This window comes from Ipomoea triloba, chromosome 14 (genome assembly GCF_003576645.1).
Source record: "Ipomoea triloba cultivar NCNSP0323 chromosome 14, ASM357664v1".
Taxonomy (NCBI): Eukaryota; Viridiplantae; Streptophyta; class Magnoliopsida; order Solanales; family Convolvulaceae; genus Ipomoea; species Ipomoea triloba.
Genome location: NC_044929.1, coordinates 4,590,800 through 4,606,212, shown reverse-complemented (window position 1 = coordinate 4,606,212; position 15,413 = coordinate 4,590,800). Strand labels below are relative to the sequence as shown.

The following is a 15,413-nucleotide window of genomic DNA, read 5'->3' as shown; positions in this document are numbered from 1 at the left end:
AGAATTTGTTGACAAAGAGAGTATTCAAATAACCCAATAAATTGAAGCGAGAAACTAACCCATAATATCTTTAGACTACATTGTAGTTGTTCATTTTAAAGGTAAATTGTATTTCTTTATTAAGATGATTTGAAATGTTTAAATTTTTACTACCTTATCTAATCTATTCTTTTAACTAGAGATTTGTCTAACCACAAGAACACATTCAACAATAATGGTTGAACCAAATGAAACCCGAGCAGGACACCTAAAGGACTAGTATGCTTTATGTTGATAAAAATATGTAAATGTTAATTAGATCATTATTTTACGTAGCTACATTTAAAACTCATTATTAAAAATGTCAATGTAGGGCAATAGAACATCGTGACATATTTGACGCATTGAAAAGATGCAGGTACTACAACAATGTGCAATCAATTTGGCAAATTAAATCTAGAAAATGAAGAAATTTTAAAATAACCACCATTGCTGCATTGAAAAGATGCACATACTACAACAATGCGCAATCAATTTGGCAAATTAAATCTAGAAAATGAAGAAATTTTAAAATAATCACCATTGCTGCATTCATTGATCCTGCATGTAAAATACTTATTGTGCATTCATTAATATAAACTAATATAAATTTACAATTAATTTCAACTTCTAGACTCAACCTGCTTAAATTAAATACAAAATCAACATTAACTTTGACAACAAAAACACTTGGTATATAAGATGTAGTCACTGTTTAAAAAAGGTTTATGCACAAAGTGACAAAAAATTTAACTCCAAGGTCAATATCAATTCGAAAAAAAAAACACACACACATACAAAATCAAGTACTACACACATTCATTTTCAAAAAAAAAAAAAGTACTGCACACATTCATACTAATTCCAAAAATATGAACTTGAAAATGAACATGTGCAAAATGAATGTTAAAATTGTTGATGAAATTGGACACGTTGCGGCATTAGTATTCGGACTATCTACAAAGCTATTGTTTTTACTATCAAGTAAACAAGTTATGAAAATATAACAAGATGTATGAGCCTTATACAAATATATAATAAATATTAATATTTTATTCAATACTTCCACGTGAATGCTAAAACAACTTACTTGCTCCGTTGGCCACAGACGCAAGTATCACTTTTCAAACGCAAGAGAAAAAAAATAAATATGTTTCTGACAAGAAATACATGTCCCAAACGCTCTTTTCCTAATATTGTTCACGAGTTAATACCCAATATAGTCATCGACTATAGTGGTTTTACTCAATTTAGTCCTAAATGACTTTTTGTGCTCAATTTAGTCATCGACTTTGATGGTTTTACCCAATTTAGTCCTTTGTTAAAAATTCTGTTAGTTGACGCTTAAAAATAGGGTCCTAATGGTAATTTCTCATCCTTCGTCCCATTTGCTTCTTCCCCTTATTAAGATCCACGCAGAAATGTAAATCTTTATACCCAAATATTTATTTACACTGTATTTATTTATTTAGGGTTGAAGTTGATTTGGTATGAAAATTTGCATTTTTGCGTTGATCTTAATAAGGGGAAGAGTAAGGAATCATCCCAAATGGGATAAATGATGAGAAATTACCATTATGGCCCTATTTCTAATAGTCAACTAATAAAATTTTTAACAAGAGGACTAAATTGTGTAAAACCATCAAAGTCGAGGACTAAATTAAGTACAAAAAGTCATTTATGACTAAATTGAGTAAAACCACTATAGTCGAGGACTATATTGGGTATTAACTCTATTGTTCACTTTTCAAAACTCCCCATTTTTGTCAACAAATTCAGTTTCCTTCTCATTTGAATCTTTGACCCGTAAAAGTATGGAATAGAATTTGGTAATTCAAGTACTAATTTTTTCAATATAAAAATGTCTTGGAAAACAAAATGAAAGATGTGAGAAATGAATAAATAACTTACGAGTCAAATTCGATACGAAACCGTTGACGGGAGTCAAATTTTGTCATTTTCTCGCCTGAAAAGGAATATTCCGGCGAATGTTGGGTCTGATTGGCGCGAGTAATAATCAAGCAATTGAAGCAGCATCCTTGCGTACGATCATACAGATATAGCATAGCCAATCAACTGAAGTAAAAACGCAAATGGATGCTGTTCGATTCGACCGGATCATCGAGGAAATAGATTCCAACGCCGAGCGCCTTCAACGATCCGATGATGATGAAATTTCACATTTGGCTATCGATATTGGAGGTAATTCTCGATTTTCTAACGTTTCATCGGTTTCGGTTCCTCTTTTTTTTTTTTAATCACCCCAAGTTAATTTGAAAACAAAAGCATTTCATTTCTCAGTTTTCTTTGTGCTATTATCTTTCCAAGCTGAATCGAAAATATTCGCTTTATTTTTGGGGTTTTCTACGATTACCGGCTTTAATTGCGATGCGTGAGGTTTTTCATTCTTGTGAGTGGAGTGATGGTGTTGTTTCAGGGAAAAAGAAAGCCAGCTTTGTTTATAATTGTCCTGAAAACTCGAAAGTCGATAGGGGAATCTTTAGTGCAGAAATAGGGTACTGTAAAATTAGCGTTTTATTGCACTAGTGCCTGCGTGTTTATGAATGATTTTTATTTAGATTGATTCCTTTAAAAGATCACAGTTTTGCACTACTTGTTATAAGTTGCATTGGCTGCAAAGCAAATGCACCACCATTACCTGAATGCCAATATGCTACTTATCTTTCTGCAGGTTCACTCATCAAGATGGTCTATGTTTCAAGCAACAATCATTGCTCAACTAATGATCAGCAAGGGCAATTGTCAAATGAAACAGTTTCTATACTGAATGGCAACTGGAACCATTCTGCTTTCTGTGGCAGTCTTCACTTTGTCAAGTTTGAAACAAGAATGATCAGTGAATGCATCAAATTTTTATCTTCTAAGAAGCTTCAATATCCTGGTATGTGTGCTCATATGATGATTAATGCATTTCTGAATGGAATTCATGAATTGGTCTCTAGACTTCAGCCACCTTATAGCTCCATTAGACATTTAAGACTTTCTGCGCTTTTATAGGTTATTTTGGGCTTATCATCATGTGTTGTGAAATGAAAACTGTCCTACCTCATTTTTGGTATTCAAGTTTGGCAAAAAGATAATTGTTGTTTTATGATGTTAAATCTCCCCCAAAATAGACTTTGTGGAATGATTTATTTTGACATTCATATACATCTTTATTTCACTAAAATCCTAGTACCTCAGTAAACCTTGTGTGTGTCAGGTAACCTGTACATGTTGTCTTAACAGCATAATAAAGCAAAAGTTGTCACTGCAGTGAATTCACTGATCTCATCTTTTGATAATTTGGAGAATCTGATAATTGGTTGTTACGTATGCTATTTTGTTTATGCCATTTGATCTTCTTGTTACACTTACAGATATAGAATGGTTACAGGTGGTCGATGTCATGAACTTCACACCAATGAGAAGATTATCATTAAGGTATAAATATTTTGCACTGTCAAATCTTTGGTTCTGAGCATATCTCCACCTGATATAGAATGGTTGCTTGCTTTTTATAGATTAACACTTTACTTGTGAAATGCCTGGCATTATCTGCTTTTCCCCTCCCCATTGCAATGCCCTCATGGCTTCCTGCTGTTGCTTTGGTCATAGCATGTGACTCATTGGCTGACTGATCAAATGTACAATCACATATTTGCTTTATCATCCTCTCAGGTTGCTAAGGATTCTCTAGCATTGTGTTCCATAGTTAGTCATGAGGATATTTAGGCTACATTTACTTCAATTCTCTGTTTTCCTTTCTCCAGTTTTCCATTCTCCATTATCTTTTGTTTTCCAAATGTACAAGAGAAATTTTCTGTTTTTAGTTTTTCCAATTTTCCATTTCTTTAGAAAAATGGAGAATTTCTCCGGCTAGTAAATTGTCAAATATCTAATTACCAGAATATGAAAGAATTGTTGAAAGCAGTTTTGCACCTACACAACAGTTTAAAGGGTAGGGGTATCATAAGTGCTTCTGCAGATGATGATTTCCTATCTTTTGGGATTGGCAAAATATAATGGATGAAATTACTTTTCCCTTTTCGATTTCAATTAATTCCCCGTCTGTGTTTTTAACCTTAATACACCACCATTCACAACTTTCAATTGGTAAGATTAAATTAAAAATCCCAACTTTTAATACTATTCTTGATATATTTTCCTTGTAGCTAGTTAATCATCAATTGTGATAAAATTATTATTGCCCTTTCTACAAACAACAGAGTCAAAATGTCACACAGATGGTTACTTTATGTGGTTTATGCTTGTAGAGAGGTAGAGCTGGTGCACCTTCCTGCACAGTATACTTTGTGGTCAATCATACTTTTTCTTGAATGACATCCCAATCAAACTGTGTCACTGAAACTGACACTGGCAGAATATCATTTAATTTGTATGGCTTGAGATTCAGAGAGTATAATTGTTGACACATTAGGTAATTAATTTACTGATTGACCATCAAACTTGGTGAAAAGTAGAATAACCTATTAATATGCTGTTATTCATTCAAAGGCAACAGGTGGAGGCGCATTCAAATTTGCTGATCTATTCAAAGAAAAGCTAGGAATTACTCTAGACAAAGTGGATGAAATGGATTGTCTTGTTGCTGGAGCAAATTTTCTGCTTGAGGTAGGCTTTTCATAGTAGGATGTATCTGGTTAGTATCCTGCCTTTGGTTGGTTCTCAAGGATTCCTCTGTGCAGTATCATCTTTTATTCATTTGTTTTCTAGTTTTTGTTGTTTTTCTTTTTTCTGTTTATGTGTGTTTTCTACATGTAAATTCATTCAGGTTTCCCCACTCCACAATCTTTGCTACCCTGTTAAGAGTAATTATATATCATGTGACTGAGGTTCTAATTATATATTATATTTTTATTGTTGAAATTTAAGAGTAGTGCTCTGTATTTTGATCCATGCACTTCAGAGCTCAACATTGGTGCAGTAAAATGAAACTAATTTTGCAAATACTTAATTCTTCATTTTTTCTTTCTCTATGTGATTCTGACATATGCAGTGTTTTGGGATTATGATTATATTTTCTTTTCTTTTAGAACTCAAATATAGAAGCCTTATTTGTTTAGAGCTTCCTTATCATTTGAAATCTGATTGGGAAGTGATTTTTTATCCTTAACATGGTCATATCCCATAGCTTCAAATGCTCTTTATGAAATTGAGCTTTTCCTCTGTATGATTTTCATACCCTTTTCCTATTGATTAATTGATAAAAGAAGTTTTATTCCTCTTGTTTTGGTGAGTAGTCTCGTCACCAAGAAGCTTTTACATACATGGATGGGAAGAAGGAATACCAGCAGATAGATCAAAATGATCTTTACCCTTACCTCCTTGTCAATATTGGGTCAGGAGTTAGCATGATCAAGGTAAATTCTCTCATGCATGGAGGAGTTTTGAGGGATGTAGAGGAAAGGAGGAAGTAGAGTAGCTAATGCAGAACATTAATTCCACAAGGCTTGCAGAGAAATCTTTGACTGTATACTACTCCGTTTATCAAAATGATTAAATAACATTATTTATATTTTTCTGAAGACATACCATATATATTCTAGGAGTGAAACAGACAAGCTTTAGTAATCATAATTTATTTAAGCACATCATTCATTTTGGTGCCAATGGTAGGTGGATGGAGACAACAAGTTTGAGCGAGTAAGCGGAACCAGTATTGGTGGTGGTACTTTTTGGGGCTTAGGAAAGCTTTTGACCAAATGCAATAGGTTTGGATTTGTTTTCTTCTTATCATTTTTTACTAAATTCTGTGTTAGTTCTGACAAGAAGATAATAAATATGCATTCATATACCAGTTTTGATGAGTTGCTGGAACTGAGTCATCAAGGAAACAACAGAGTTATAGATATGCTTGTAGGAGACATTTATGGAACTGACTATTCAAAGGTATGTCTTCTTTTATAGTTTTATTTATCTTGAGACATTGCACATGTTAGAAAGTTCATCAAACATCATTTTCTAAATTAATAAAACATTTAGGGTTCATAAGTATTAAACAATTTCAACATCTATGCTCTATGTCCAACATCCGTACTATTCAGGTTTTACAAAATTCCTCTGGATGCATGATGCATTTGCTGGATATGGAACAAATTTAATATTTTAAAACACCTTACTTGAAGGAGAAAGTGTTGTGCATGGTGGAATGTTGTTGCTGGTTGATTCATGTCTGTCTCTCACATAAAGGGTGGTTGATATAATGTGCTAGTATGTTTCTATTATGTGTGTTGGGTTTTCTGGAAGGGTAATGCTACATGGACCAAAAGTTTTCACCATTTGATGATATATGATTCATATTTGATTAATAAGTAGATTCCTTTTTTAATGCGGGGTGGGGTCGGCCAATTCATGGTAACCAATGAATAAAAAGAGTTTTATTAATGGTGAAAGATTTTGGTGAAAACTTTTGGTCAATGTAGCATTAGCATTTCTGGAATCTTGGGCAGGTAAGGAATTCTTTGATGGGTTAACATAGAAAAGCTATGGATCTATATATATGCATTTGCATTAAGAAGATGAAATATAAATTTATGCTGCTAACATAATGAACTTTATTAACTTTATACTGTTGATTCTGTTGTGTAATTGGCCCATATACAACTTAACTTAAACTGCAAATTGTGGCCATGTAGAGGGCGTAGAGCTTACTGATCCGGGTTTTTTTTTTCTTTTTTTTCTTTTTTTTTTTTTGTGAAATTGATGAATGATGAATGATGAATGATAACAGATTGGCCTTGCCTCAACGGCTATTGCTTCTAGCTTTGGCAAAGCAATCTCAGAAAATAAAGAGCTAGAAGACTGGAAACCAGAAGATATTGCACGTTCTCTGCTGAGAATGATTTCAAATAACATTGGTCAGGTGAGTAAAAATTTACCAAGTTCTCTTAGTGACAGTTTTAGATAGTTCTTTTGGTAGATCTTTTTAGTTTTTACTTATTTATTTTTTAATTTAGATGTTTTGCTTTCATTTACTTTTTTGTATTCAGATTGCATACCTTAATGCGCTCCGCTATGGACTGAAAAGAATATTTTTTGGAGGGTTTTTCATCCTGGGTCATGCTTATACAATGGACACAATTTCTGTGGCAGTTGATTTCTGGTACCTTTTCTGCTCCTCTTAGGTCCTAGTCTTACTATTCTCCTTCTGAGCCAACACTAAGAATGCGATATCTAAATTGATGCACCTGTGATACTGATACTGATACTGATAGGAGAGAAGAAGACATACCTAACTAACTCATGAAACATACCACATGTGACTACTGACTTTCTGTTTTGGTATGATGACACTGGCTGTCTTGCTGTGCATTTGGGAGTGACGGTAGAGTGGTTGACCACCATCTGTAAGGCAGTTTGAATGAATTACGGTTGGAGCAATTAGAGTAGTCCACCCTCTAACCGCAGAAAATTCAATTTTAGGGGTAAGGGTTTGGTAGGTAGCAATGTGATTATAGTGGTCCAATCACTCCAGTCTCACCACCACTTTAACCTATCCAATCTCAATGCTCTCCCAGTGGGAGCCTTAGTACCTTTTGAGCATTTGCTCCCCATGCGCGATGGTATGACATTGTTTCACCCTATACAGAACTACAGAACTCATTATTTTCTCTTAATATGATCATGATATCTAGATTTCTTATAGATAATAGTAGACAGCATAGATGGTGCTAAAGTTTTCAGTTCCGTTGACTTAAAGAAGAGATCAGTCAATGGAGAAAACATAAAACATAAATTGGCCATGTTTGGTAAAATAGTTAGCCTATCAGCCAATTTTAACTTATTTGACCACTATTAGTTGTTTGACTTGATTGATTAAATAATCAATATAACTGTTTGGTTAATCAGCTTTTTGTAACATCTTATTGCTTCAAAATGCTAAAATTCTAAAAGCTATTCAAAGTAGCTTTTTTGATTAGCTTTTTTTGAGAATGTCATGGTTGTAATGGTTGCAGGTCAAAATCAGAGATGAAAGCAATGTTTTTGCTGCATGAAGGCTTTCTGGGATCGGTAGGGGCTTTAATGAATTATAAAAAAGATGACCTTTCTGAGCTGATTGCAGATCAGCTAAAAACAGAAAAACTTCCAACAACATCATGCGCTGAAGATCGACTGCAGACCTCATCTTCAGTGGACCAGAAGGAAAACAGAGCAATCGATCACAGGTTGCAAACAAGAAAATGAAGTGCTAAACTGTATATTATCATTGATAATCTCTGTAAAATTTGTAAATTTATAATTTCACACCACAAAATAGTCATTACATCAATACATAAATGATAAATTTTAAAAACATATATATACACACTTAATGCGGTTAGCCGATGAGTTAATTCGGTTAATCGACACTTTCGAACCGAATTAACGGTTAATTGAACTAAAATATTTCAGTTAAAAAATGATTAATCAAATTTTGTTGGTTCGGTCATATATGCAGTTTATTCTAATTATTTTCTAGGCTTGACAATTTGTGTATACAGGTTCGTTAGCAGGTTGACACGATAATGACATGAATATGATAAGGCTAAAGATGGACACGACACGGTTAAGGGGTTGAATTTCTAATTTAAAAATACATAAAGTTAATCAAATTAAAATAAAAACATCATATTAATGGAGATATATGCAATTTATTCTAACTATTTCCCTAGCAATTTGTGCATACAGGTTCGTTAACGGATTGATATGATAACGACATTAACACGATAAGGTTAAACATGGGCACAACACATTAATGTTAAAGGATTGAATTTCTTAACACGAACACTCGACATGTTAAGGTTAAAGGGTTGAATTTAAACACGATTTGTAAACGGATTAACAGGACCGGTTCAAACATTTTATAGGCGAAATTAAAAAAGGGCTTATATGGATAAATTAAAATTAAAATTTAATAATACTAAAAAAAATGATAATATCAAATAATTAACATGAAATAAGATTATAAAATTTTCAACAATGAAAAGAAACTGCAAAAAAATGAAAATACTTTAACACAAAAATGTGTCATATCATTAACAATGAAATTAAGACTATGACAAGCACATGGGATGTATAAATCTCGTTTTGTGAGAATAGTACGTATATACTAATGTTTTATTTCTCCATATTCATTTGCACCTATGGTAATGAAAATTTTGAGGTTTTATGAGTGTTCAATATTCATGTTAGAAAAAAATTGAAGTTAATTCGCATTATTTGTATTCATTATCATTTTGAAAGTTAACCATCAAATGTCATATGTAACTATTACAGCCCGTTTGGTTCGCTGGAAAATATTTGGAGGAAATGGAATTCAAATTTCATGGAAAACAAATTACTAGGAAAATAAATTCCATTGTTTGGTTGGTGGAAAAGAAATTACTGGGAATATGAATTCCATTGTTCGGTTGGATTTGGAATGATAAGAAATTATGAATATAAAGACCAATATACCCTTAACAATTAATAGTGATAATATATTATATTATTATTGATGGGGGTAAAATAGTCTACTTGTTCAAACTTTCTTCCCAAACTCCATGGAAAACAAAATATCACCTTCCAACTAAGAATTTGTTTTCCTTAACTTTTGAGAACTCAAGTTTCAATGGAAAACATTTTCCATCCAACCAAACAACGGAAAAACACATTTTCCTCCACTTCATGGAAAATCTTTTCCATGGAAAAGATTTTTCATCCAACCAAACACCCCCTTAATGTGATTATTGCACCATCCATTCGCAACTTATATAAACCATATTATAACAGAGCCAGTAGAACTAAAAAAAAAAAAACTTATATAAACCACATTAATGACAATTCAAATTCCATATTTCTTTATATTCATTTGCACCTATACTCCTATAGTCATGAAAAAGAATAGAAGTTAATTCACACCATTTGCTTTAAATCTTGTTAAATATTTCATGATTCTTAAATCTTCTAAGAATTTTGTTGTTTTCATCAAATTTTTACTGCTCATAAGGTTTTCTTGAAATTTAGATAAATTTGAGTTAACAATTTTTAAAAAAAAAATATTTTCATTGCTCCTTTTTGTGATTCTATTAATTGCTCTACTTTTTTTTTTTTTTTGTTTTTTTTTGTTTTTTTTTTTTTGTTTTTTTTTGTTTTTTTTTTTTTGTTTTTTTTTGTTTTTTTTTTTTTGTTTTTTTTTGTTTTTTTTTTTTTGTTTTTTTTTGTTTTTTTTTTTTTGTTTTTTTTTGTTTTTTTTTTTTTGTTTTTTTTTGTTTTTTTTTTTTTGTTTTTTTTTGTTTTTTTTTTTTTGTTTTTTTTTGTTTTTTTTTTTTTGTTTTTTTTTGTTTTTTTTTTTTTGTTTTTTTTTGTTTTTTTTTTTTTGTTTTTTTTTGTTTTTTTTTTTTTGTTTTTTTTTGTTTTTTTTTTTTTGTTTTTTTTTGTTTTTTTTTTTTTGTTTTTTCACTTCTAGATAACTCGGGGTTAAACAGTTTAACATCATAATTGGTTAAACGTGTTGTCAATATGTTTAACAGATCAACCCCTACTAAATACTAAGTCCTATTGATAATTACCAGGTCTATTATTTTCCAACTTATATAAATATTTTTGTCCCAAATTTAAAAACTTTTTTTTTATCCCAAATTAAAAAAAAAATTTCACCGCCTATCCGGGTCGAGATATGACTTTCAAATTAAGTTTCGAATTAGTGGATACTGCCAAAGGGAGTGGCGATGCCATACGCAAAAAGGAAGAGGTGCCCTACCTATATATATATATATATATATATATATATATATATATATATATATATATATATATATATATATATATATATATATATATATTGTTATTATATTTTTTTTGAGTACTAATATATTGTTATTATATAATATGTTAAGATACGAGATATAACATATTCTTAACAGATTGACCCGTTTGATGATTGAGGACAGGTTAAGACTAAATATTGAGTTGTATTGATAATTGTTAGGTCTATTATTTTTCATCTTAGCATAAATATTTTTATACCTTTTTATTTGAAAAAAAATAAAAATTCCCCGCCTAAATCAACCCTGAGCTATATATATTGTTATACATAAATAACAATAGGTTCTTAGCAGGTTATAAACGAGTTTGTGTACCCGAATTCCTATAAACGGTTAACACCATAATCTTAAAGGTTAAATGTGTTATTAATATGTTTAACAGGTTGGCCTCTATTAAATACTAAACCTAATAAAAACATAATATGTTTCAATCCAGGTTATATCCCTGAATTATGTCCTTTTTTTTTGTTAAATTTTTGTATACATTATGCTATAAGAGTTGTACTATACAATTTTATGGAAAGAAAATATCTCTGCGTTATAACTTCTATTATGTTTCCATTATTATTACCATGCACATGCATACATAATATTTTTTCTTTTATTCTTCAAACATAATAATGCTTGTAAACATGCTATTATAAGAAATAAGTTTGATTTCATTAAATTTTAATTAAATCTTACCATTGATAGAGTAATTGGGCAACAGCACCCGACCCGGAATTATTGCAAACTACCCAAGACACCTCACTCCTCAGCATCAATGCTCAACGGTTCAACTCCTCAGCATTGATGCCCAACGTTCAGCTCCCTAGCATTGATGCCCAACGTTCAGCTCCTCAGCATTAACGCTCCATTACTGAGCTGAAGGAAATAAAAAGACTCACAACGCAAAGTAGAGACACGACACTTGAACTTAGACAAAACACATACTGAACTCATTTGTACACCAAACACTGTACTCAATATTGTGTTCAAATACTCTATAATACTCAAATAATATCCGGTAACAGATTATTACCGTCATTGGTGCTTTCATTGAGAGGTGAGATCAAATCTCAGGCAAGCTCTACATACTACAGAACATGAACTTATCAATGGAAATGGCTCGATCAAGATCTAGCAGCTCCCATGGTTCTCGTTACTTGAGCTAGAATGGCAACCATGGCCGCAAGAGGATCTTTGTAGTCAGCTCAACAACAATCGTGGATAGAGGCCTCACTCAGGCCCCACCACCGCCTCCTCAAGAGTAGAGGTGGAGTCCTCGCAGAGAGAGAATACAAGACCGTGACCGCCTTAGCCACAATTCAAGGCCTCGACCGCGACTCGACCTCGGTATGCTCTTTATAAAATAAAATAAATAAATAAACGAGGCACCTTACCTGGCATCGGCACTTGGTGCCAAGGTCCACACCTCGGCACCGACTCGCCTTGGCACCGGGTGCCGAGGCACCTCGCCTCGTCACCAAGTGGCAAAGCATGCCTCCGAGGCGCAAAGTTGCTAAAAGAATTAAAAAACGGAAAAATAGATCGCACACTCTATTTCCTAAGGGATAGCACGGGATCCGATCCCGCTAGCTACCCGACGGAAGGGGCGTTTTCTGAACCGAGCTCATGACTTAGTTCCAAAAACGCTATCTCCTATGCGATGGTATGAGGCCTAACCTCGCTCACCTTCCTACGGAAGAGCCAACCTTTGACCGAACCTACGGTCGGCCAAAGTAAGCTATGAGCATGCAAGCAAAAAAAAAATAAAAAAAATAAAAACAAAAAAAAACAAAATAAAATAAAAAAACAAAATAAAACAAAAAACAAAAAACAAAAAAAGTAACAAAAACATAAAAAGCGCAAAATAAAAACGGAGGCCTCCTCGGCCACACACTGCCGAGGTCGCACCTCGGCAGCACATGGCCGAGGTCGCGCCTCGGCAGTGCATGGCCGAGGTCGCGCCTCGGCCACGCAAGGCCGAGGCCGTGCCTCGACCACCCATGGCCGAGGTCACACCTCGGCCATTCACGCCTCCTTTGCGGCTGGCCTTTGAGATTTCATGTTGAATGTGTTTGGAGTTCTTTTGTAGTGATTGGTTGTGATCGAGATGTATCGAAGTGCCGCAGCAGAAAGATTCTGGTAATCTTCCCGGGCATCATTGTTAAGCCTCTCGACGAAAGATTCAGAAAGAGCAAGCATCTCACCTAGAGTACTAGAGCTTCTACGGAGATGTCTCTGTTCTTGATGACTTCGATGAGATGCCACCAGGGCCCATCTTTCAGAAAGTTGTTTTTTTTTTTTTTGCTTCTCTTGCCACGAGTGCTTAGACATTGGCGACACGACTTCTGAATCATTGAGGTTCATTGCTGCATACTCATTTTCTGACTTGTTGAATGAACTCTCATCACCAATATATCCATTTGAGAACACTGAAGAAAGCAATGTTTCATCCCTTCGATGCCCAGCTAAATTTTCATGTTGATTTTGCCACTTCTCTTGATTCTTGAGCATCATTATCTTCGGGAACACCAACAAACTTTTTTTTTCCATGTAATACTCTTGGTGATGTGCAAGGTGGGGAACTCAAAGCTTTGACTTCATGAGACTTAACAGTGCTTGGTTTTAGTAGTACTCCTATTCGAGTGACACTAGTGTCAGTTTTCCAACTAGTTGCAGGAGAAGAAAGATCTGGATGGGTTTTATCTATTCTGTTCACTTGGCTGACCTGAAATTTAAGGACCAAATCGGTGTTTAAACTCAAAAAAAAAAAAAAAGCGCCCCCTGAGGCCTCCTTAGCCACACACGGCCGAGGTCACACCTCGGCAGCGCATGGCCGAGGTCATGCCTTGAAGAAGCCAGAACTTTCTCTGAAGAGAATCAATACATAATGCAGTGTATTATGCGAGTGCTTGGTGCTGCAGAAATTTCTCGTGAGGTTGCTTTACCTTCCATAGCTGGTCTCATGCAAGTCCTGAACATAATCTGTCAGAATCCAAAAAATCCTGTTTTCAACCACTACCTCTTTGAATCAGTGGCTGTTCTTATTAGAAGGGCCTGTGAGAGGGCTCTCTCTCTTATATCTGCTTTTGAAGAAAGTTTGTCCCCTAGCCTCCAAATGATTTTGGAGAGAGATATGAGTGAGTTCTTCCCTTATGCATTTCAACTGCTGGCTCAGCTTGTTAGCTACTCTGAATTCCTTGTTTAATAAGTTTCAGTATCAGTTTAAGGCCAATAAGTTGCTCCTTGATCTTAAGTACTGCCTTGATAATTTTGCAAAGCCATTGTTAGAAGTTTTTAAGCGCACTGCAAATGTGATAGATCAGGCTGTGGCTTCTACGTCTGCAACTGAAGCGACCCTTAAGCCATACATAGAGTCTCAGAAGTTGTGCTGTGGGATATTCTATTCTTTGAATTATTTTGGGCCGAAAGGGCATGGGAGGTCTCCATTAAAGTTGGGCGGTGCTATTAATTGCATTGGAAGTGTAGAAGTGGGAACCAGGCATAAGTTCTAATTGCTCAAGGTAATTCAAATGTCTGCTTTTAGTGTTATTCACGTGCATGAGTTTGAATAACATCATAACATCTCCTCCCAATGACTCCACGCTCGACAACCCTCCCTACAAGATCAACAACTTTGGAAACCAGAGGGCAATCAACTAGAAGGTTGTCCCTGCAACAGCGCCTCATTTTGGCAACATTCCTAAGTATAATGTTCACAACCTCTACGGATTCCCTTCGTGGGTGCTGGCAAGTACACTGCACACTGGAGTGGTGACAATGTTGCGAATTTAGTATTCCAGCCATCTTGAATTTTGAACTGTTTGAGATTCCTATGGGTGGAGTTTGACAATCATTCAAGGCCGCGGTCAGTTCTTGATAAGTCACAAAAAAAAAAAACAAACCAGGGTGCCTCGGCCACTCCCGTGGGCCGTGGCCGATTGAAGACTTGTAGATTATTCCGGATTTTTGTTGAGTTTAATGAGCCATTACAGGTAGATCATTTCAAAATACTAATTTTGGACGGTTAATTTATTAATGGTCCAATTAGTCATTGTTATTTGGCTTTGTGTGTTTTCTCTTCTGTGGACTATTTTGTGCCGAGGTCAAAGCCTCGGCCATGGCCGAGCCCCGTGCTTCGGGCGCTGCAGCCAAGGCCTGGCCTCGGCTACGATCGGCCGAGGTCCGTGCCTCGGCCAAAATTTTCTTACGGTTCGAAAAAAAACGGCCAGGATTTTCTTACCGTTCGAACAAAAAATAAAGTTGAAGAGGAAGTGGATGTAGAATCGACAGAAGCGGTAAAAAGCAGAAAGATTACTCCCAAGCCACCTCAACCATTCTCGCTGGCTAGGGAGTGGGGGACTGGTGACAGAGTAATTGGGCAACAGCACCCGACCCGGAATTATGGGCAAACTACCCAAGACACCTCACTCCTCAGCATCAATGCTCAACGGTTCAACTCCTCAGCATTGATGCCCAACGTTCAGCTCCTCAGCATTGATGCCCAACGTTCAGCTCCTCAGCATTAACGCTCCATTACTGAGCTGAAGGAAATAAAAAGACTCACAACGCAAAGTAGAGACATGACACTTGAACTTAGAC

General features: G+C 34.7%; 1 protein-coding gene across 1 annotated transcript; it reads left to right on the top strand.

The window, feature by feature from the left end:
- The first annotated feature begins 1,906 nt into the window (after positions 1–1,906).
- LOC116003638 (pantothenate kinase 1-like) lies at positions 1,907–8,441 on the top strand. The gene is made up of 10 exons (XM_031243538.1): positions 1,907–2,220; positions 2,711–2,920; positions 3,416–3,462; positions 4,537–4,653; positions 5,283–5,402; positions 5,659–5,753; positions 5,841–5,931; positions 6,773–6,904; positions 7,032–7,144; positions 7,998–8,441. Exons 1-10 carry the CDS (start codon positions 2,112–2,114, stop codon positions 8,224–8,226), a joined length of 1,263 nt encoding a protein of 420 aa, XP_031099398.1. The 5' UTR covers positions 1,907–2,111; the 3' UTR covers positions 8,227–8,441.
- The last annotated feature ends 6,972 nt before the right edge of the window (positions 8,442–15,413 follow it).

Excerpts from the sequence above, each read along its gene's own strand:
- LOC116003638 (XM_031243538.1), top strand. The coding sequence starts at position 2,112 with ATGGATGCTGTTCGATTCGACCGGATCATCGAGGAAATAGATTCCAAC. Across the intron at positions 2,221-2,710 it reads TTTGGCTATCGATATTGGAG|GTTCACTCATCAAGATGGTC; the intron begins GTAATTCTCGAT and ends ATCTTTCTGCAG. Across the intron at positions 5,754-5,840 it reads CTTTTGACCAAATGCAATAG|TTTTGATGAGTTGCTGGAAC; the intron begins GTTTGGATTTGT and ends TTCATATACCAG.